Below are 24,440 nucleotides of genomic sequence, written 5' to 3' on the forward strand. Positions count from 1 at the left end.
CTACATGCCAGCTAGATCCCTACCCTCTGCTACTACTGGTCACCTGGGCCCTCCTCCTCTCCACTTCTGCCCAGACCACTCAAGACTGTTGTCTGGCCTGGCTCTAGGGTGACCACCTGTCCTGCATAGCGCGTGCGCATACAGCATTTTAAGCCGAATTTATGCTTCCCACAAATTCAGAACGTGTCCCGCATAATCGATGCTTGCTGAGGGGGATGTCGCTCTCCCCGGGCCACCCAGGCAGCCAAATGAATATTACTTGACATTTCAGCACACCACCATCACCACTATAGACTGTAGAACAAACCACACACACACACACCCCTCACAACTGACTGGTTGTTGTCAACTTTTTGTTGTTGCCATGACACCGCACTCACGTGCACAGACAGTGACGAGGGATGCAGGTGCAACGCATGCATTGCTTTCATATTAAAAAATGGAGAAAGGTACCGGGGAGATGGCAGGTGAGGCACCGCCACCTCCAGTTAAAAAGAGAAGGTGTATGTACAGGAAAGAGTGGGAAAATGAATATTTGTGGCTGAAAGGGGTTGAGGGGGATACCGAGAGGGCTTTTTGTGACCTTTGCAAAACATCTTTCTCAATCGGACATGCATGCATGGATCTTAGTTCCATGGCGGGGAATACGATGTGAAACGACACAGGCTCGCGGAGACTCACAAGAAACGTGTGCAACAGAAAGAAATGTCTAAATCTATGGATGCTTTCCTCCAACCTAAAAACAACTCTCTAGCTGACAAAGTGACTGCGGTTGTGAGTTAAGAGACTTTTTTTCTACTGTTTCTGTGGTGCTGAGCCACTACAATTCCTGTTAATCCCCTGAAAACTAAATGGAGACTTGTCACTATTCCTGCTGTACTGATGCACTGCAAAGCCTCAGACTCAATATTATATTATGATTGATTTAAAGTAGTGCTGTCAAGCGATTAAAATATTTAATCGCGATTAATGTCGCGACTGTCATAGTTAACTCGCGATTAATCGCAATTTAATCGCACATTTTTGTCACATGAAAAACCATTGTAATTCTCTTATCAGCATAAAAATGTGAATGGGCTTGCTTTGTACCAATGTTTTTTTTATTGCAAAGCATAACACATCTTGACACAGCAACTGCAAAGTGAAACCTAAGCCGAGCACCGGGGCTAGCAAAAGAACCATAAGTGAAATGATCTACTGCTTGAGTTAGTCTAATCAGAGAGATACGTAGGTTACACAGTGACGGTAGGCTTGACATGCTTGATTATAATATAAAGTACACTATTATATTAACTTTAAGTTGTTCGTTGATAAATATTGCATTGAATCTGATCTTTACTGTTTCAGCTCACTTAACACATTTTGTACTTTTACACTTTCTGCCTGTTGATGCGTCGCGCTGTCCAATCAGAGGTGGCCAAATTTGCATATTACAGGAAGGATTTCTGGGATAGCATTGAGTTTACAGTTCAGAGGGATCTGGCTTCTTTAGCCGGTCTTCTTAAAACTGAATAAATATTTAAAAAGAGCCAAATGAGCCAGTCTTTTGAACGGCTCTTTTCAAAGAACGGATCACAAAGATGCGGATCCCATCAAAGAGCCATAAATCCCATCTCTACTAGTGCGCCCTGCCCGCGCTGGTTCTTTGGGGGGCGGAGGGCAGAGGACTCTGGCTGTGCGGGGCATTACAGTCTAGCTGCTATCGGTTTTCTAAGCAAAGTCTCTGTTCCAAGTTCCTGGCAGTTTCAAAAGCTTATGAAAAACCTACATCATGTCACAGAGCGTTAATCTCACGATAAAAAAATTATCGCCGTTAAAATTGAGTCAAGTTAACGCGTTAATAATGCGACATTTTTGACAGCACTAATTTAAAGTGAATAAATTGTAATGGAAAATAAATAAAATTGAGTAGCTTCAGTAAATCATAAGTGGAAGTGTGTCTGTCAAGTCATTGAATGGTCAAAATATTATGAATGTTTATTTAAAAAAAAACATATTTGGTGGCCTGTTCATGACCATACATCACCAATAACAGCAGAATAGGGTATTATTGATATACCATGTAAGGTAGTATGTGCTAGAAATAGGTAAACCACTATCTGTGAGTCTTCCAGCGGCCGGCGCGGCGCAGTGGGGGCGGCGTCCCACATTGTCCCTCAAAAACATACCCCTTGTCCCCCCTTGGGCTTATGAGCAGGTGGTCACCCTACCTGGCTCTAGAGCCCTGCACTCCCGCGGGAGTCCCGTGGGACTCACGGGACCCGCCACAAAGCAGTGCGGCGCGGGACAAATTTTGAAAGCTCATTGCGGGCGCGGGCGGGACCGGAAGTGCACATATGTGGCGCAGGCAGGAGCAGTGATAAGCTGCAGTCCTGCTAACTAAAAACGTGTTTGAAATAAAATTTATAAATTATTAATTTATGTCTATCATATATAATTTGTGCTGGATATTTTATTTGGCATTAATAAAAACATTTCAAGATGCCTAAATTTGCAGAGAGAGTCAGATTGCCAGAGGAATGGTATCTTAAATTTGCCATTGATCACTCTAATGACTCGCCGTTCACACCCAGCTAGCAAGAGAACCATGAGTGAAGTGATTTACTGCTTGAGTTAGTCTACAACTCTAATCAGAGAGACAGGTTACACAGTGACGGTAGGCTTGACTCAATTCTATCCCAGAAATCCTTCCTGTAATATGCAAATTTGGCTGTCCAATCAGAGGTGGTCAAATTTGCATATTACAGGAAGGATTTCTGGGATAGCATTGAGTCAAGCCTACCGTCACTGTGTAACCTGTCTCTCTGTTTAGAGTTGTTCACTCATGGTTCTCTTGCTAGCTCTGCTTTGCAATAAAAAAAAACATTGGTACAAAGCAAGCCCATTCACTTTTTTATGCTGATCAGAGAATTACAGTGGTTTCTCATGTGACAAAAATGTGTGATTTACTATTAAATATTTTAATCGCTGGACAGCACTAATTATTATTACTAGAGACACTACATGGTGAATTCAGAAACAAGGTAAATAATAACAAACGTGAACGTGAGCTGTAGATATTTATGCTCAAATCCACTCAAAGTAGGGGGCGGGGCACCATCATGCTGTGTCAAGACAAGAACTTTCCTGAGAAATAACGTGAACGTCTGCATCATGCGGGATTTGCGGGAGGGGGCGGGAGCGGGACTGAAAATCATAATTCTTTGTGGGCGCGGACGGGGGCGGGACTGAAAATCATAATTCTTTGCGGGCGCGACTGCACAATGCGGGCGCGGGCGGGACTGAAAAATCCGACCCGCGCAGACCTCTACCTGGCTCCCCATTGGTGGAATGACCTTCCCATTGAGGTCAAAACTGCTGACTCCCTAACCACCTTCAAGTGCAGACTGAAGACTCACCTCTTCAGGCTGCACTTCTCTCCTACTTCCCTGCCTACTGTGTAACCACATATCAGTCTTGACCAACACAGGGTGTGTTCTAGCCCGGGGTTAGCTGTTGGAGTTTTGTTTTCTCTATTTAGTTGTACTTTGTCAGCTCATTTGTATGGTTGAAATGTTTTCCTTGGCTGTTTGCTGAGTCTTGGTACTTCAACAGACAATTACATGAAGTGTTATTCTGTCACTTTTTCAGTTGGCACTAGACATTTCTTGTCTAGAAGTTCAGCACTTCTTATACCTGACTTTTGCACTTGTTGTATGTCACTCTGTATAAGATCATCTGCTAAATGCCATGTAATGTAAAATATGCAGTTGAACTGGTTCCCACAGAGCTAGTCATTACTCACATGATCTGAAAAGTGAAAAAGCAAGTAGAATTATTCTGCAGTTTTTGTCTTCGCCAACATGGAGACTCCTCTACTGAGTTGTGTTTATATGTTGCTGTTGGTGGTCATCTGTAATGGTAATGTAAAGCATTATTCTGCTTGTTAGTGTGTGAATTCACTTTGAATTATATGGAGCTGAAAGGCAGTATATAATTTTCTCAAAGTGAGTATGTTTTCCCTCTGCATGTGGTTCAACTCTGGAAAATAAAATGCAGAATTGAGGGACTAGAAATAATAGTTTGTCTGGAAAGCTGCCATTCACCCATGATGAAAAGTTAATTTCTAATTGTTAAATCACTAAATGAAACAACTGTGGATTGTGGCATTTGTTAAAAAACATTGAGACATGGGCGTGGTTCATGCATTTTTTTTTTTTTTTTTTTGGAGGAACTATAACTGCACCAACTCTGTACACAGTACAAGTTTCAACAAGTTTCTAAAAGACACTAGGATGATGTCTTAGACTAATTTAGATGTTCATTTAATGGTCATGATCATTTGCATATGACAATGTGTGACATGAAGGAGGATTTTCTGATGATAAAAATGCAACAGAATAGCATTTTTAAAAATGTATTTATAATCTTTTTCAATTTCTTTTAAGATTCTAGAAAAATTAAGCTGTCGTAACGAAAAGTCTGGAAATAGACATGAAGAAAAACTGGTTATGCATGAAATTACTGTCCTCATTTTTATTACTGTAAATACCATAAAGTATGAGTAATTGATTTTTGGGAAAATGTGATCAGTGATTTGTTTTAAATAAACATTGATGGTCAGTAAATTGTCTTTAGGAATAATGGTGATAAGTGATTGGTCAGGGCGGCACAGTGGTGTAGTGGTTAGCGCTGTCGCCTCACAGCAAGAAGGTCCGGGTTCGAGCCCCGTGGCCGGCGAGGGCCTTTCTGTGTGGAGTTTGCATGTTCTCCCCATGTCCGCGTGGGTTTCCTCCAGGTGCTCCGGTTTCCCCCACAGTCCAAAGACATGCAGGTTAGGTTAACTGGTGACTCTAAATTGACCATAGGTGTGAATGTGAATGGTTGTCTGTGTCTGTGTGTCAGCCCTGTGATGACCTGGTGACTTGTCCAGGGTGTACCCCGCCTTTCGCCCAAAGTCAGCTGGGATAGGCTCCAGCTTGCCTGCAACCCTGTAGAATAGGATAAAGCGGCTACAGATAATGAGATGAGAGAGATGAGTGATTGGTCATTGTTTTTTTTTTTTAAATCAATACAAAGTCAACAATTTAGTGGTGCTGAACGTTCCAAAATATCTCACTGTCCAAGACCTCTTAATTTGCTGTTAGTGATAATGATTGACTATAGCTGGTAGCTTCTCTGTGACAGCATAAGAAGGGTTTGTTTGACAAGTACAAGTACAAGTTATTGTGAAGTGTAGCCACTTTGCTAAGGTCTGGAAGAAGACCCAAAGTGTCCCCCTCAGCTGGGAGGAAATTGGTTTGGACAGTTCAGAATAACCCAAAAAACACTAAGGCACAGGCCTGCCATGAACTGGAAGTTGCTGGAACAGCAGTGTCACTGTGTACAGTCAAGTGAATTTTATATCTCCATGGACTGAGAGTCTGCTGCTCAAAAAAGAAGCTCCTGCTTCAAAATCCAAACCTTCAAGCTTGACTAAAGCTGACCACATGAACAAAGAAAACGCCTTCTGGAGGAAAGTTTTATAATCATATAAAACAAAAATTGAATTGTAATGCCACAATGACCAGAGGCAACTGTTAAGCATGGTTAAACAAAGTGGATGGAATAATGAAGAAAGCAGACTACCTCAGAATTTTTCAGCATAATCTCAAATCATCAGTTAAACAGTTGAAGTTTAGACACAATTGGGTGTTCCAACAGGACAATGATCCCAAACACACATCAAAGCTGGTTGTGGACGATAAAGCAGGTTAACATTAAGCTTTTGGAATGGCCTTCCAGAGGTCCTGACCTCAACCCTATTAAAATACGTGGACTATGTTTAAATGTCAGGTCTGTGCTAGGAACCACACAATTTTAATTGAACTCTGCTACTTCTACCAAGAAGAATGGACAACTATCCAAACAGAATTTTGACAGAAGCTTGTTGATAGCAATGAAAAGCATCTGGTTAAGGTGAAACTTGCTAAGGGACATTTAACCAAATATTAGGTGTGTTGTATGTATAATTTTGACTCTGTGTTGATTTCAGAAAACCCAAAACTTGTGCACCAAATTCCATTTTTTCTATAATGGTGTATGTTGTACCATCATTCTTCCTCAGAGAAAGAACAGTGTAGTCGTGTGACATAATTGAAGAACAGTGATGCGATGTCTGGGCCGCCCCACAACACCCCTGAATTTTTGTATTTTCTCACCAAATTTGACAACTCGTACGAGGCGTTCCTTGACATTGACCAAAAGGAATCACAGAATGTTCTTATGACATTGTTTTATGTTTCATTTCTAACCAAGCACACAAACCACATTCCAAAGAGAAAATACCAATCTGAGCAAACATGCCTGCTCAACCCTGTCTGTACTCTTGCGCAATCTCTGCTCTGCATACACTCAACTCTGCCTGATTGTGAATGCTTTAGAATTTTCTATATTTCTGCATAACTATGACTTAAAACAGATTTTCACACAAGTCCTAAAAATAGATAAAGAGAACCCAATTAAACAAATGACACAAAATATTATACTTGGTCATTTATTTATTGAAGAAATGATCTAATATTACACATGAATGAGTGGCAAAAGTAGATAGAAATAGTAAATAGAAAATTCTAAAGAATTCACAAACCTTTAAGCACCACTCTTATAGAGCACTCTTTTTCAGAAAGGCAGCTTTTCCATTTGCTCTTCATGTAATGTCATGTGATTTAAATGTGAAAAAATGTATTTCCATTTTACTTTTGGGAAATATTTCTTGATTGAATTGTCTGAAATGCCACCTCAGGTAAGCATAAAAACATTTTTGCGACATTTGAGCATGCACACTCGCCCAGACAAACATTTTCTCCCCAAATACAGTGTCTTGCAAAGGTAATCATCCCCCTTGGTGTTTGTCCTGTTTTGTTGCATTACAGGATGGAATTAAAATGGATTTTTGGAGGGTTAGCACCATTTGATATACTCAACATGCCTACCACGTTAAAGGTGCAAATTGTTTTTTACTGTGACACAAACAATAAATAAGATGAAAAAACAGAAATGTGGAGTATGCATAAGTATTCACCCCCTTTCATATGAAACCCCTAAATAAGAGCTGCTCAAACCAATTCACTTCATAAGTCACATAATTAGTTGATTAAGATACACCTGTGTGGAATCAAAGTGTCACATGATCTGCCACATGATGTCTGTATAAATCAACCTGTTCTGGAAGGACCCTGACTCTGCAACACTACTAAGCAAGCAATATGAAACCCAAGAAGCACTCCAGACAGATCAGAGACAAAATTGTGGAGAAGTATAAATCAGGTTTGGGTTATACAAAAATATCCCAAACTTTGAACATCCCATGGCGCACCATTAAATCCATTATAGCAAAATGGAAAGAATATGGCACTGAAGGAGCTGCAAAGATCCACTGCGGAGATGGGCGTATCTGTCCATTGGACCACTTTCAGCCGTACACTCCACAGAGTGGGGCTTTATGGAAGAGTGGCTTAAGAAAACAGTGGCTTAAGAAAACATGTTTGGAGTTTGTCCAACAGCATGTGGCAGAGTCCCCAAACACATGGAAGAAGATTCTCTGCTCAAATGAGTCTAAAATTGATCATTTTGGCCATCATGGGAAATGCCATGTGTGGCACAAACCCAACATCCTGAGAATGCCATTCCTATAGTGAAGCATGGTGGTGGCAGCATCATGCTGTGGGGATATTTTTCATCTACAAGGACAGGAAAGCTGGTCAGAACTGAAGGAAAGATGGATGGCACTAAATGCATGGCAATTCTGGAGGAAAACCTGTTTGAGTCAGCCAGAGGTTTGAGACTGGAACGAAGGTTCACATTCCAGCAGGACAATGACCCTAAATATATTGCTAAAGCTACACTGGAGTGTTTTAAAGGGAAACATTTAAATGTCCTGGAATGGCCTAATCAAAGCCCAGACCTCAATCCAATTGAGAATCTGTGGCATAACTTAAAGATTGCTGTCCACCAATGCAACCCATCTAACTTGAAGGAGTTGGAGCAGTTTTGCCTTGAGGAATGGGCAAAAATCCCAGTGGCTAGATGAGCTAAGCTAATAGAGACATACCCTAAGAGACTTAAAGCTGTAATTGCAGCAAAAGGTGGCTCTACAAAGTATTGACTTTGGGGGAGTGAATACCTATGCACACTCCAGATTTCTGTTTTTTCATCTTAATTATTGTTTGTGTCTCAAGAAAACAACAATTGTCACCTTTCAAGTTGTAGACCTGTTGTGTAAATCAAATGATGCTAACCCCCCAAAAATCCATTTTAATTCCAGCTTGTAATGTGACAAAACAGGACAAACACCAAGGGGTATGAATATTTTTGCAAGACACTGTACAATCTATGTGCCTCGGAAAGTCCCACTGCACCCCCAGGAATGAGGCACAAAAACAATGCCATACTCTCTGGCGTGCAGACACAAACATGGCAAAGAGAAATAAAAGCCTTGATTATTGGTCCTGACCCTGACTATTGGTCCGGGTCCAACTTGTAGGATTGCCAGTCTTTCAAGCAAGTCACAGCAAGAATTCATGGTACGAGATGATTTCCTAATCTGACATGGTGACCATCATGAAAGACAAAAATACTGTGTAGTTTGATCCCAGCATAAAGGAAACTGGCGTAACCTCCATGGAGGAAACCTACACAAATGTGTTTTCAACATATTTTAACAGTGTTTTTTATTTAATTTAGGGTTCAATGTCCAGGGTCCATCTGATCCTTTCATTATCCAGCTGGGAGGCTCAGTGATGCTGCCCTGCTTTGTAGACACTCCTCTACCAATGGAAGAACTGGAAGTGGAGTGGAAAAGAAATGACTCTGAAACTCTAGTGCACTTGTGGCAGAACGGAGAGAGTCGACCAGAGTCTCAGAACCAGCATTATCAGGAAAGAGCTCATTTCTTCACTGAGGAGATCATTCATGGAAACTTCTCTCTCTTCCTTACAAATGTGACCCGGGAAGATGTAGGAGTTTATAAGTGTGTTGTTTACACAAACATGGACTATAACAAAACTCTGATTGAAATAAAGGAGATTGGTGGGTAATTTTTTTAACTTCATTCAAATAATGTTTTGTGTAAAATATTTGATTTTAAAAGGAATACTTTGCCAATTCTTTTTATGTATAATAAAAATTTGAAACAATTCTCATTTCAGAGCACTTGATTGTGTCTGGAGCCCACGTTATATCTGCATATGCAGGTGAAGATATCACTCTGAATTGCTCTGTAGACTCACATATCCCACCAGAAAATATAGAAGTGTCATGGAAAAAAATGGATGAAGATATCTTAGTGCTGCTCTATCAAGATGGTGTGGTCCTGACAGAGTCATCACATGAGAGATACAAAGACAGAGTAGAATTTGTTGAAGAAAGAAACAAAGGAAACTTTTCAATGAGACTGAAGGATGCCCAAACTGAGGACAAAGGGCTGTATATGTGTTTTGCATTCTGTGGGGAATTGTCAGATAACACAACAGTGGAAGTGCTGCCACTGGGTAAGTCATTGTTTTTCATACACAAAATATATAAATATGTAGTAGAGATGAGTGCTAAATTAAGTCTGAAGTGAATTATCCAGGCTAAAATCATGTGGCATGTGCAACCCTTAAGAGAGCAAAATTGGCCATGCTCATTGCGTGGGAGGGTGTACTCTCTGTCCCATGTCAGTCACAGCTTGCAGCATCCTCACCAAAGCGTGGTTTTTTTTTTTTAAGCATTTTAACTGTCAAATGAAATTGCATTTATTAGGGATGCATGTCCACAGTGGCGATCGTAGAGTGATTTACTCCCCGGGCAAAACCCCCTGCTGGCGCCGCCCCCACCCCCACCCCCCCCCCCCACCCCCACCCCCGTCTTTTTTTTTTCGGGTTTTTTTTGGGGGGACCTTTTTTTTTTTTGGGACCGTTTTTTTTTTCGCGCCCGCGCTCGTGCCGCCCCCCCGCGTTGGGCTCTGTATTAGCCAACAGAATGTTAACAGCTTTACATGGTCGTTTAAACATTTCTCGTCGTGTGTTGTACGTCGCGGACACGGCCCTTTATAAATTTGCTGTTACCAGAATGGCAATGATCAAGTCGTAATGTATTACTTAAGACTCTGTGTAGTAGTGTAGTACTATGGTAGTAAAGTCTTTTTGATGACTAGTACAACGTTCTGCTGGCGGGATTGTGCATATTATGGGGCTACGACAAGTTAGGCACACACACACACTGATGACGTCACCTGCGCAACACACACACACATGCCCGTCTTGTTTTTTTTCGGGGTTTTTTTTTGGGGGACCTTTTTTTTGGGGGGGGGACCGTTTTTTTTTTTCGCGCCCGCACTCGTGCCGCCCCCCGCGATGCCGCCCCGGGCGGCTGCCCGGCCGCCCGCCCCCAGGACCGCCCCTGCATGTCCATTATGCAGCTTATGTGATTATTTCAAAATATTACCAGTTATTCTTTACTTCATCACAAATATTAGTGTTATAATGTTTTAATAACTCTGTTGTTTGTGCCATGTAGATTTTTCCTCTACGCATATTGGAATTTTTCTTTTATGTATACTTGGATTTGTAATTGGATCACTTGTCCTAGGCTACCGATCCTATATATTGTTTAAGAACAATGGTAAGTCTACTCTTCATTTTATTACTTCAGGGGTTTGATAAGGTTACATTTCAACTTAATAAAGTAAACTTAATACAAATGTTCTTTTTTTGTTTGTTTGTAGATGACAGCAGTAGAGCCCTCGCTATAAAGTGTGCACATGTCCTTTGTCCTAATATTACTATGTTCATGGTCTTCATCCTTTGGGGTGTTACTGAGGGTAAGAATTGCTTTTCAGTGACAATGTTTCCAACTATATCACAGTAAACTCCAGAACTACACCCTTGAGCACTTTCAGAGCACTTAAAAACTGACAGCAATCTAAACAATCAAAAATGCCATAAAAATGTCGAGACATTAATTTGTCATAGAAAATGTCATTGTGTGCAATGTTTATTCCTTCACATACATTTCTGCAGGTTAAAATAGCATGCCTCCCCTGAAAGGTGCCAATAATTCTGGAGTGGATTGGAATTGTACTCGTATTTATTTTTTAAAATTTGTAAAAATGTATTCATCAGTTGGTCAGCAAAGGTCATATTCAGACTTGACAAGTTAATAAGTTAAGTCAATATTTATGCAGGGAATTTTCCTTGTATTCAGAGTCCGATTACATAGGTACTAACTGTAAACTGATTTCTGAGCTCCTTATTCAGATAATTAACATTCAAAAATTAAAAGACTTATATGATCACAGATAAATTAGAAGACAGTGACTTTAAAATAGGAGTCTCATATATAGGCAATATATTGCTGCATGCATAAAGGGAGCTGTAATGATCACATTAATAACTGGTTTAATTTAACAAAATGGCTTCCACACTCATTATTCAGCAGCACACAGAACATTACTTCATCCAGCACTTCTGGTATTTTGCACAAAATACTACAAGTACAGTGGCACAAAGTGTGTATCTTAAGGTGAAAATGCTGTATTAACTGTCCTGAATTCTAGCAAATGACAAAATTGTGTTAAGTCAAACTGTCAGACAGTGGCGCTTACTGCTCCTCACTCGAACTGATATCACACAATCCAGCCACTGGGGGTGTGTAAGCATACTCTTGGTGCTGGTCCCAAGCCTGGATAAATGGAGAAGGTTGCATCAGGAAGGTCATCCGGCATAAAACTGTGCCAAATCTAACATCTCATCTCATCTCATTATCTGTAGCCACTTTATCCTGTTCTACAGGGTCGCAGGCAAGCTGGAGCCTATCCCAGCTGACTACGGGCGAAAGGCGGGGTACACCCTGGACAAGTCACCAGGTCAGCACAGGGCTGACACATAGACACAGACAACCATTCACACTCATGGTCAATTTAGAGTCACCAGTTAACCTAACCTGCATGTCTTTGGACTGTGGGGGAAACCGGAGCACCCGGAGGAAACCCACGCGGACACGGGGAGAACATGCAAACTCCGCACAGAAAGGCCCTCGCCGGCCACAGGGCTCGAACCCAGGACCTCCTTGCTGTGAGGCGACAGCGCTAACCACTACACCACCGTGCCGCCCCAAATCTAACATGCGGATTGAAAAGAGAAATACTGTACCGGATCGGTTGGGGCCCAGGTTAACAACAGCTGCCTCTGGTACTGTTGGTCAACAGGGTGCTGGTGGAAAGTATGCTACTGTTGCTCCAAAACAGAGAAGGAGAAAAAGAGGGGGCAGGCATGTTAGGAGAGAGTGTGAAAGATGGAAGGGAAGGAGCTTAGAATTGAAGGTAGGAACACTGAATATGGGAACATTGACTGGCAGAGCAAGAGAGTTAGCAGGTATGATCGAAAGAAGGAAGTTGGACATTTTGTGTGTGCAGGAGACGAGGTGTAAGGGAAGCAAGACCAAGAACACTGGAGGTGGATGCAAGTTGTTTTATTATGGAGTCGATGAAAAGAGACCTGGTGTTGGTATTGTTTTGAAGGGAGACTGTGGGAGGTAAAAGAGAGCAACTGGACTTGCTTGAAGATTCTTGAAGACGTTTCACCTCTCATCTGAAAGGCTTCTTCAGTTCTGTCTGACTAATAGGGCGTATCAGGTATTTATCCTCTCATGGATGAAAAGCTCATCTAAGGTGTCGTTGAGTCATCCTGTTGGTGTGGGTCACTGGAGGCTGGATGTGAATGGCCTCGAGAGTCGTTAGGGTGATCAATGGATTGCCCGTTAGGGTGATCAATGGAATGCTGATTCTCTCTGTCCTCCTGTGAGTCACTGAAAACAGCTGGGTTTTGGTGTGCATTCAGTTGTCTGGGAAGTGTGCCAAGGACTGCATTGTAGGTGGCTGATAAATGATGTCTTAGACCCCCACCTCTGTTCAGTGATGGCCATTCCAGGTTGACAAAAATGGCTTCTTTAACTCCTCGCTCACACCAACGATGCTCTCTGGCTAAAATGCGTACGTTGCAATCCTGAAATGAGTGTCCTTTGTTGTTAAAATGAAGGTAGACAGCAGAGTCCTGGCCTGAGGAACTGGCTCTCCTGTGTTGAGCCATGCGCCAGTGAAGCAATTGTTTTGTTTCCCCAATATACGAGCGACACAACCACCTATGAAACCTTGAGGCGGGACCCCACCAGTTGTTACAAAAAGAAAGTTGTTAGCTGCCTGCAACAACTAGAAAAGGACCAAGCCATCAACCAATCTCTGTACTACAGATTGCACCCTGGGGAAGCCGTTCTTCTCATATACGGACTCCCCAAGATTCACAAGGAAGGAGCTCCACTCAGACCTATCATCAGCAGTATAAACTCTGTCACCTATAACATTGCCAAACATCTAGCCACCATCCTGGCTTTTCTTGTTGGGAATACGCCACATCATGTCAAAAACTCCCAAGATTTTGCTACTAAAGTTGCAGACCTCAAACTAGACTTAGATGAAACCATGGTTTCCTACAATGTCACTTCTCTTTTCACCTGCATTCCCACCACAGAAGCAGTCGAATCTGTTAGAAAACAACTCCTTCAAGACAGCACCTTACTGGATAGAACAAACCTCACCATGGACCAGATTTGCACCCTACTTGACCTCTGCCTGACTACCACTTATTTCCAGTTTAATGAAAGTTTCTACAGACAGAAGCATGGATGCACCATGGGCTCACCGGTGTCCCCTATTGTGGCCAATCTTTACATGGAGGAAGTGGAACATAAAGCTTTGACCACTTTTTCAGGAGTTGCTCCCAGCCACTGGTTCAGATATGTGGATGACACCTGGGTTAAAATCAAAACCCATGAGGTGGAAGCCTTCTCTAAGCACATCAATGCAGTGCATATCAACATTAATTTCACTCAGGAGGACGTCAGTGGGAATAATCTAGCCTTCTTGGATTGTGATGTACACATTAGACAAGACAGATGCCTTAGCATCGAGGTCTACCAGAAACCCCCACACACAGACCAGTACCTACCCTTTGACTCTCACCACCCACTGGAACACAAATTGGGGGTCATTAGGACCTTGCAACACAGGGCTCAGAACATCCCTACAATGGTAGAGGGAAAAGAGAAGGAGCAGAATCACATAAAGAAAGCACTTCAGAACTACGGGTATCCCAACTGGTCTTTCTTCAAGAGCAGAAAAAGGAACATAATGGGCAAGGAGGATAACAGGAACAAACGCAAGAACATTGTCATTCCCTACATTTCTGGTCTATCTGAGAAACTCAGGAGGATCTTCTACAAACACAACATTCCGGTACATGTCAGACCCAGTAACACCCTGAAGCAGAAACTGGTCCACCCTAAGGACAGACTAGACAGACACAAACAGGACAATGTAGTGTATGCAATTCAGTGCAGTGAGGAATGCAAGGACTTGTATATTGGTGAAACAAAACAACTGCTTCACAGGCGCATGGCTCAACACAGGAGAGCCAGTTCCTCAGGCCAGGACTCTGCTGTCTACCTTCATCTTAACAACAAAGAACACTCATTTCAGGATTGCAACGTATGCATTTTAGCCAGAGAGGATTGTTGGTATGAGCGAGGAGTTAAAGAAGCCATTTTTGTCAACCTGGAATGGCCATCACTGAACAGAGGTGGGGGTCTAAGACATCATTTATCAGCCACCTATAATGCAGTCCTTGGCACACCTCCCAGACAACTGAATGCACACCAAAATCCAGCTGTTTTCAGTGACTCACAGGAGGACAGAGAGAATCAGCATTCCATTGATCACCCTAACGGGCAATCCATTGAACACCCTAACGACTCTCGAGGCCGTTCACATCCAGCCCCCAGTGACCCACACCAACAGGATGACTCAACGACACCTTAGATGAGCTTTTCATCCATTAGAGGATAAATACTTGATACGCTCTATTAGTCAGACAGAACTGAAGAAGCCTTTCAGATGAGAGGTGAAATGTCTTCAAGAATCTTCAAGCAAGTCCAGTTGCTCTCTTTTACCACCCACAGTTTACTATGACCTGGATGGCTGAGAATCTTCACAGACATTTCAGGGGAGAGTTGGTCAACAGTGTGATTGATGTAAAGAGAGTTTCAGATAGAGTGATTGGCATGAAGTTGGAGATTCAAGGAGTGGTAATCAATGTTGTGTGTGCGTATGCCCCACAGGTTGGCTGTGAAAATGAAGAGAAAGAGTTTTTCTGGGAAAAGATGGATGAAGTGGTAGAAAGTATACCGAGGGAGGAGCATGTGCTGATAAGAGCAGATTTCAACGGACATGCTGGCAAGGGAAACAGAGGAGATGAGGATGTGATGGGCAGATATGGTGTAAGAGAGAGAAATGTGGAAGGGCAAATGGTGGTTGGTTTTTCAATGAGGATAAATTTGGCAATAGTCAATACATACTTTGAGAAGAAAGAGCAGCACAGGGTGATGTTTAAAAGTGGAGGAAGACCTACACAGGTGGACTACATACTCTGCAGAAGGAGTAACCTGAAGGAGATTGGAGACTCTAAAGTGATGGCAGGGGAGAGTGTAGCTAAACAACATCGAGTGGTCATGTGCAGGATGAGCTTGAAAGTGAAAAAGAAGAAGTGTGAGATAGTGGAGCCAAAGATTAAGTGGTGGAAACTAAAGGAGGTTGAACATCAGAAGGAGTTTAGGGAAGAAGTGAGATGAGCATTGAGTGGTAATGGAAGTTTGCCAGAAGATTGGGATACTACTGCTATACTAGTAAGAGAGGCAGCAAGGAAGATGCTAGGGTGGTCATCGGGAAGGAGGAAGGAAGACAAGAAGACATGGTGGTGGTGGAATGAAGAAGTGCAGGAAATTATAAAAGAGAAGAGGCTAGCAAAGAAGAATTGGGGTGATCAGAGAAATGAGGAAAGCAGGTGGTTATACAGAGAGACGAGACAGAAGGCAAAAATAGCAGAAGCAAAGGCAAAAGCAGATGCATAACAGGAGTTGTACAAAAGACTGGAGACCAAAGAAGGAGATAAAGACCTGTACAGACTAGCTAGGCAGAGAAACAGGGAAGCGAGGGATGTACAGCAGGTAAGAGTGATGAAGGATGCAAATGGAAATGTGCTGACAAACAAAGAGAGTGTACTAAGAAGGTGGAAAGAGTACTTTGAGGATTTATTAAATGAGGAGAATCCAAGAGAGAAAATGTCGGATTCATTGGAGACAGCAAATCAGGATTAAGATCAGATTTGGTTACTAAGGATGAGGTGAGGGCAGCCATGAAAAGAATGAAGACTGGGAAAGCAGTTGGACCAGATGGTATCCCAGTTGAGGCATGGAGATGTTTGGGTGAGATGGCTGTAGAGTTCCTAACAAGATTGTTTAATAAGATCTTAGAGAATGAGAAAATGCCAAATGAATGGAGAGTGTGCTAGTCCCAATATACAAGAATAAGGGAGATGTACAGAGCTGCAGTAATTACAGAGGGATAAAATTGATGAGCCACACCATGACACTATGGGAAAGGCTATTGGAGGTGAGATTTAGAAGAGAGGTAGCAATCTGTGAACAGCAGTATGGGTTTATGCCAAGGAAGAGCATGTTGGATGTAATTTTTGCTTTAAGAATGTTAATGGAGAAGTACAGGGAAGGCCAGAGAAAGCTACATTGTGTGTTTGTAGACCTGAAGAAGGCATATGATAGAGTCCCGAGAGATGAGTTATGGTATTGCATGACAAAGTGTGGAGTGAGTGAGAAGTATATTAGGGTGGTGCAAGACATGTATGAGAACAGTGAAACAGCAGTGAGGTGTGCTGTTGGAATGACTGAATGGTTCAAGGTCTGCTTTGAGTCCTTTCTTGTTTGCCATAGTGATGGATAGCTTGACGGACGAAGTGAGGCAAGAGTCACCATGGAACATGATGTTTGCAGATGATATTATGATATGTGGTAAAAGTAGAAAGGAGGTTGAGCTGAATTTGGAGAGATGGAGGTATGCACTGAAGAGGAATGAAGGTGAGCAGTAGCAAAACAGAATACATGTGCATCAATGAGAATGGGGATGAGAGTATAGTGATGATGCAAGGAGTAGACGTAAAGAAAGTTGGTGAATTCAAGTACCCGGGGTCAACTGTGCAGGAAAATGGGGGCTGCGATAGTTAGGTGAGAAAGAGAGTGCAGGCAGGATGGAGCAGTTGGAGAAGGATTTTGGGATCATTTGTGATAGGAACATCCCAGCAAAAGTGAAAGGTAAGATGTATAAAACAGTAGTGAGACCAGCTGTGATGTATGGATTGGAGACAGTATCCTTAATGAAGAGGTAGGAGGCAAAGTTGGAGGTGGCAGAGTTGAGGATGTTAAGGTTTGCAATGGGAGTGACAAGGTTGGACAGGATAAGGAATGAGCACATCAGAGGGACAGCACATGTGGAGAGCTTGGGAATTAACCTAAGAGAGATGAGACTGAGATGGTATGGGCACATCCTGAGAAGAGATGCAGAGCATGTTGGAAGGAAAATGTTGAGGATGGAGCTGCCAGGCACATGGAAATGAGGAAGGCCAAAGAGGAGATACATGGATGTGGTGAGAGAGGACATGAAAGTGGCAGGTGTGGTAGAGAAAGATGCGGAGAATAGGGAGCAATGGAGACGAAAGATCTGCTGTGGTGACCCCTAATTGAGAGTAGCCAAAAGAAGAAGAAGACTCGAACTGATATCACACAAAACCAATGTGCTGAAGTTCAATATGAGAATAGAGTGTAACATAGTTCTGTTACAGGCAAACTCCATGCATAATTCTGATCTAACCTCTGAATAGAGCCTACATCTGTAGTTATTTTTGAGGTCTGAATATGGGGCACTATGGGGAATCTGAATATGGCCCCAACACTGTACAGCATATCTGCATGGAAGTTCACATATTCTCTTTGATTTTCTTCATCATCTCAAAATAGAACTCATTTATGTTGTTAGGATTGGCTGACAGAAGTAATGTATCCATTGCAGAGGCAGGACTTGTTCCTGCCTTATGATCCTTGGTAGACTATCTAATACCTAAATATTCTAAAACCTCTTCTCGCTCTTAGAAGCATCACTCAGACAATAATTGTGGCTGGTGGGCCAGCTAAACTGTTCACAGACTGAGTTACCAGCTTGGTGACTGAATGCTACCTGCTCTAAAGTCACCTCATCTTTCAAAAGAACTCTTATCTGTTCACCACTAGTTTATCTTCATGCAGTAGTCTCAGCCAGCTATCCACTTCATTACACTGTGCTCTGAAGAGGACATGTTGATAGCAGAACTCCACCCCTTCACAATGGAAAATGGCAAAGCCCCAGCTAAGACTTGCATCTTTGGGAACAAGTTATCAAACATGGACACTCAACAGGTGTGTGCTTTATACCTAGGGCCATAAAATGCCTAGAGCGTGCTAGTATCCCTCGGTTCATGAGAACACTGTACCTGCTTTTCCCCTTAAGAGTCACCAGCGAGTCACTGGTGTGCCAAGCTAGCCTGATAGGTGAAGACCCTGCAGTAGGAGCAGCCATGTTCCCACCACAATAAACAACAAGCTGCTTTCAGGAACTTGAAACTGTCTCCACATTACTGAGTGAGATGGAAGACGGCTTCTGGGCCATTCAGATTGTCTACTGCAGAATATGGGTTTGACTCAGCGGATGAGTCTATTGGCTTCAGTTATTAAGAGGACAAAGTCAACAAAGAGCCTTTTACTCCCTCTGCACAGGCCACAAAGCTCATAGCATCAGGGAAAACAGCTGCCAAAAGCACAATGCTCTGCAAGGCTTCATGTAATGCCTAATGGAAGCCAATTGTTCATGATGCACTCCATCTTCTGCAAAAAACTCTCTGACAGGTCTGACTACCTCTCTCATTGAGAGAGTATCAGTGTTTGACTGGGTCAGCATGGAAGGCAGTGGATTCACCCACTTGCTGTACTTGCAGTGGAACCCCTTGTGGCATTACACCTCGATTCTGCCTGGAAGTGCCTCCCTGTGCAGGGGTGGGGGGAAGTCGGGGGCTCTACCCTTCCATCCAAGGTAAATTATCTCCAGTTCACCATGATTAAGAAATATTACAATACAGTGGCTATTTTAATCAGAAGCCTGAAACATTGCTTATCGCCTATCAGACAGAACTGGAGGAAGAAATTACTGCATCACTGAGTCCAGCACTGAGGGATGAAGTGTGCATGCTCAAAGAACCCTACCTGTGCCTTCACAAATGGGCAGTTCTTCAAGTATCTGGGAGACTCATGGCCATGATGGCCTCAGGACAGAGCACCATGGCTCACCCTGTCAAGCCTCTCCCATAAACATAACACATAGTTGCCAGGTGCACCTGTGGACCTCCAAAAGCCCTTTTAAGAAGAAAAGAAAAGAAACCTTTATTCATCACATCCACACTTCAAGCACAGTGAAATTCATCCTCTGCATTTAACCCATCTGAAGCAGTGAACATACGCACACACTCAGAGCAGTGGGCAGCCACACCAAAGCACAGTCAGGGGTCAGGTACCTTGCTCAAGGGCACCTCAGCCCAAGGCCACCCCATGTTAACCTAACTGCATGTCTTTGGATTGTGGGGGAAACCGGAGCACCTGGAGGAAACCCACGCAGACACGGGGAGAACATGCAAACTCCACACAGAAAGGCCCTCGCCAGCTGCTGGGTTCAAACCTGGAACCTTCTTGCTGTGAGGTGACCATGCTAACCACTACACCACCGTCCCACCCTTTTAGAGTTGTAGTGGCCACAATGCATAGCGCTTAAATTGTGCTTCCCCAGGAAGCAAATGACTCCCTCTCAGATACCTTGGCAGATGTTTGCTCAGGTCATAGCCAATGCATAGGCCTACTGGAACCAAAAACAACAGCTACCACCTGAAGCCTCCAGTCAGTGCCCAAACAATCCTTCAGAGCCTAGAGACACATAGGTTACAAAGTCCTTCAACCCCAGTGTGACACAAAGAAGCTGGGCTGATGTGGTCAATACCTCATGATGTAAGTGTGGCAGTGGGGGCGTGGCCAAGCAGCAGTCTGTGAATGGAGGGCGGGGTCGGGGAAGGTAAGTGGCTAGGTCATTACACCTGATGTCAATTTGTGTGTGTGTGTGTGGGGGTGTGTGTGGGTGGGTGTGTGGGTGTGTGTGTGTTGCAGGGATGGAGTATAAAGGGAAGGGGAAAGGAGAGGAGAAGGCCCCTGACCACAGCACTTGTGTGAATGAGTGAGTGAGCGAGTGCGTGAAAGAAAGAAAGAAAGAAAGCTAGCTGAAAAGCTCAATAAAAGTGCGTTTGTGTAAACACGAACTCTCACCTGCTGTGCTTCTGTGCTCCACCCACATCGGGGTTTACTACAGTGGTGCCGAAACCCAGGACGTACAGAAGGAAACCGCCCCATGGAGTCCTCCCCGTTCAAAGAGCTCATCCTGGCCCTTGATACCACCCAGCAGAACCAGCATCAAGAGCTGATCACTCTCCGGAAGGAGCAGCAGCAGTGCTTCGAAGCCTTGATGCTGGCCCAGCAGGAAGATCGCCAGGCGTTCCGGCACCGGCTCACGTCAGCAGGGCCGCCGGCCGCCACCCTCACGAAGATGGGACCGCAGGACGATCCGGAAGCATTCCTCACTCTCTTTGAGCAAACAGCCGAGGCGTGGGGGTGGCCGCTGGAGCAGTGCGCGGCGCACCTCCTCCCACTCCTGACTGGCGAGGCGCAGCTCGCAGCGCAGCAGCTCCCTGCTGACAGCCAGCTGGTTGTTGCGGACCTGAGGAAAGCCATCCTGCAGCGGCTCGGCCGCTCCCCAGAGCAACATCGTCAGCACTTCCGGATGCTAACACTGGAGGAGGTCGGCCAGCCGTTTGCATTCGGCCAGCAACTCTGGGACGCCTGCCGGCGGTGGCTGAGGGTGGAAGACCGCGATGCCGAGGAGATCATCGATCTGGTGGCACTGGAGCAGTTTATCTCTCAACTTCCGGAAGGAATGGCAGAATGGGTCCAGTGTCACCGCCCGGCGTCGCTGGAATGAGCCATCGAGCTGGCGGAGGACCATTTGGAGGCGGCTCTGACGGCAGGCAGACGAGGCACCTCCCCTCGCTTCTCTTCCCTCTCTCTCCCTCTCTCTCTCCTGTCTCTGGTCCCCCTCCCCACCCCGTTCCCCTGCCACGAAGGCGGTGGCTGGCTCCTCCCCAGCTGGCCCGTTGCACCCGTGGTGTCCTCCCATCTCCCTCTTTTGTGTCTGTGTTGTCTCCCCCGCAGGTGAGTGACACCCATAACACCAGTGCAGAGGGAAAGCCTGGGCCGGTGTGCTGGCGCGGCGGGGAATTGGAGCGTCTCCCAAATCAGAGCCCCGCAAGGGAGGTGGGGGCTGTCATCTGGATCCCCGAAGTGCCAGAAACCGCCCCCGATCGGGCTGGAGCGTATCGCGTACCGGTGAGTATTCAAGGGGGTACATATCACGCTTTGGTGGATTCTGGTTGTAATCAGACCTCAATTCACCAACGCCTGGTGCAAGGTGAGGCATTGGGGGGAGCACAAGCAGTGAAAGTGTTGTGTGTGCATGGGGATGTTCACCATTACCCTCTAGTGTCTGTCCATATTCCATTCCGGGGCCAAACGCATAAGATGAAGGGGCGGTTAATCCTCGTTTTACCCACTCGTTGATCTTGGGTACTGATTGGCTGGGATTTAAAGAATTAATGGAGTATTTAGCACGCAGTGGGTCCTGCCCTAGTAGGTCATGGGAAGATCCTAGTGTGGCATTGGCTGGAGAAGCTGTCACAGAGCCATCCGCATCAACACCGCGTCAGAGTGAGGAGCAGCCTGCTCCTCCTCCCTCTCTTGGGGATTCTCCTGGGGATTTCCCGTTAGAGCAGTTGCGAGACGAGACTCTGCAGCATGCGTTTGACCAAGTGAGAGTAATCAATGGTCAAACTCTTCAGCCAAGCGTGGCACCAACCTTCCCCTATTTTGCCATTATTAAAGATAGATTGTACTGAGTGACGCAGGACACTCAAACCAAGGAAAGAGTAACCCAGTTGTTAATCCCAAAGAGCCGTAGGGAACTCGTATTCCATGCAGCTCACTTTAATCCCATGGCTGGACACTTGGGGTAAGACAAAACACTAGCCCGAATAATGGCCCGGTTCTATTGGCCTGGGATTCATGGGGATGTCCGTCGGTGGTGTGCGGCGTGCCGTGAATGCCAATTAGTAAATCCCTCGGCCACTCCAAAAGTGCTGTTGCGCCCTCTTCCTCTAATCAAGACCCCGTTTGAGCAAATTGGGATGGATCTCGTCGGGCCATTAGATCGGTCAGCATGGGGATATCACTTTATTTTAGTTCTGGTGGACTATGCAACGCAATATCCGGAGGCAGTGCCTCTCCACAATATCTCAGCACGCAGTATTGCGGAAGCTCTCTTCCGCGTTATCTCCTGGGTCGGGATTCCGAAAGAAATCCTGACAGACCAAGGCACCTCGTTTATGTCACGCACACTGCGCAAGCTGTATGGGTTACTGGGGATTAAGTCCATCTGCACCAGTGTATATCACCCACAAATGGATGGATTAGTAGAGCGATTCAACCAGACACTCAAAAACATAATCCAGAAATTTGTTAGTGAAGATGCGCGTAATTGGGATAAATGGCTTGAATCCCTGTTGTTCGCAGTACGAGAGGTCCTGCAAGCCTCCACAGGGTTTTCTCCCTTTGAATTATTATATGGGCGTAAGCCGCGTGGCATTCTGGATGTGCTACGGGAAAATTGGGAGGAGGGACCTTCACCGAGTAAAAATGAAATCCAGTACATTCTTGACCTGCGCGCAAAACTCCACACCCTCACGCAATTAACCCAGGAGAATTCACGACAGGCACAAGAACGTCAAAGCCGGCTGTATGACAGGGGCATGCGCCTTAGAGAATTCACGCCAGGAGAAAAAGTACTCTTATTATTGCCCACGTCAAGTTCTAAATTAGTCGCCAAGTGGCAAGGGCCCTTCGAGGTCACACGGCGAGTCGGGGATGTCGACTATGAGGTAAAGCGAACAGATAGGGGCAGGGCACTGCAAGTCTACCACCTCAACCTTTTAAAACGCTGGAATGAGGGGGTCCCCGTGGCATTGGCATTGGTAGTCCCAGAGAAGGCGGAGCTGGGGCTGGAGGTAAAAAGGATAACATCGCAGGCCGCTCCAGTCCCTTGTGGAGACCACCTCTCGCCGATCCAACTCGCGGACGTAGCCAGGTTGCAGAAGGAATTTTCCGAAGTGTTCTCGCCCCTTCCGGGCCGTACCCACCTCATAGAACACCACATCGAAACGCCCCTGGGAGTGGTAGTGCATAGCCACCCTTACCGCTTGCCCGAACACAAGAAAAAGGTGGTTCGGGATAAACTCAAGGCCATGCTTGAAATGGGCATAATTGACGAGTCCCACAGCGACTGGAGCAGCCCAGTGGTCCTGGTTCCCAAGACTGATGGGTCGGTCTGGTTCTGTGTGGACTATAGAAAGGTCAATGCGGTGTCTAAATTTGACGCGTACCCAATGCCCCGCATTGATGAGTTGCTTGATCAGTTAGGCGCTGCTCGCTTTTATTTGACACTGGATCTAATCAAGGGATATTGGCAGATCCCCTTGACTCCTCTATCCCGAGAGAAAACAGCCTTTTCCACACCGTTTGGGTTACACCAATTTGTCACGCTCCCCTTTGGGTTGTTTGGGGCGCCCACTACGTTCCAGCAGCTTATGGACAGGGTCCTCTGCCCTCATGCTGCCTACGCGGCTGCCTATCTAGATGACATAATCATCTACAGTCATGATTGGCTGCGGCACTTGGAACACCTGAGGGCTGTTCTAAAGTCGCTGAGGCGAGCGGGCCTCACAGCTAACCCGAAGAAGTGTGCGACTGGGTGGGTGGATGTACGGTATCTGGGGTTCCACTTGGGTCATGGGCAGGTGCATCCCCAAATTAACAAGACTGCAGCAATCGTGGCCTGCCCGAGGCCCAAGACCAAAAAGGAGGTGAGGCGGTTCTTGGGGCTGGCTGGCTATTATCGTAGGTTTATACCTAACTATTCGGACATCACCAGCCCGCTAACCGACCTCACTAAAAAGGGGGCTCCAGACCCGGTCCAGTGGACGGAGCAATGCCAACAGACCTTCTCGGAGCTAAAAGCTGCACTGTGTGGGGGGCCACTTTTACACTCCCCCAACTTCTCTCTCCCCTTTATTTTGCAGACTGATGCATCGGACAGGGGGCTGGGGGCCATTTTGTCCCAGGAGGTGGAGGGTAAGGAGTGCCCAGTGCTGTACATCAGCCGAAAGCTGTCGATGTGCGAGAGCAAGTACAACACAATTGAAAAGGAATGTCTTGCCATCAAGTGGGCAGTCCTTGCCCTCCGATACTACCTGCTGGGGCGCCCTTTCACTCTCTGTTCGGACCATGTGCCCCTCCAGTGGCTCCACCGC

The 24,440-nt window shown here is 45.1% G+C and overlaps 1 protein-coding gene across 6 annotated transcripts in view; it reads left to right on the top strand.

The window, feature by feature from the left end:
• Window positions 1-3,799: 3,799 nt before the first annotated feature.
• Window positions 3,800-24,440, top strand: part of LOC132897980 (uncharacterized) — a 127,429-nt gene continuing 106,788 nt past the window's right edge. For all 6 annotated transcript variants that reach the window (XM_060939297.1, XM_060939299.1, XM_060939296.1 and 3 more), the window contains exons 1-5: window positions 3,800-3,900; window positions 8,704-9,048; window positions 9,168-9,509; window positions 10,519-10,623; window positions 10,727-10,822. In XM_060939297.1, the coding sequence (XP_060795280.1) occupies window positions 3,843-3,900; window positions 8,704-9,048; window positions 9,168-9,509; window positions 10,519-10,623; window positions 10,727-10,822 (946 nt within the window). In that variant the 5' untranslated portion in view covers window positions 3,800-3,842. The remainder of the gene's footprint in view (window positions 3,901-8,703; window positions 9,049-9,167; window positions 9,510-10,518; window positions 10,624-10,726; window positions 10,823-24,440) is intronic.

The sequence above is a fragment of the Neoarius graeffei genome, chromosome 14, assembly GCF_027579695.1.
Source record: "Neoarius graeffei isolate fNeoGra1 chromosome 14, fNeoGra1.pri, whole genome shotgun sequence".
In the NCBI taxonomy this organism is placed as follows: Eukaryota; Metazoa; Chordata; class Actinopteri; order Siluriformes; family Ariidae; genus Neoarius; species Neoarius graeffei.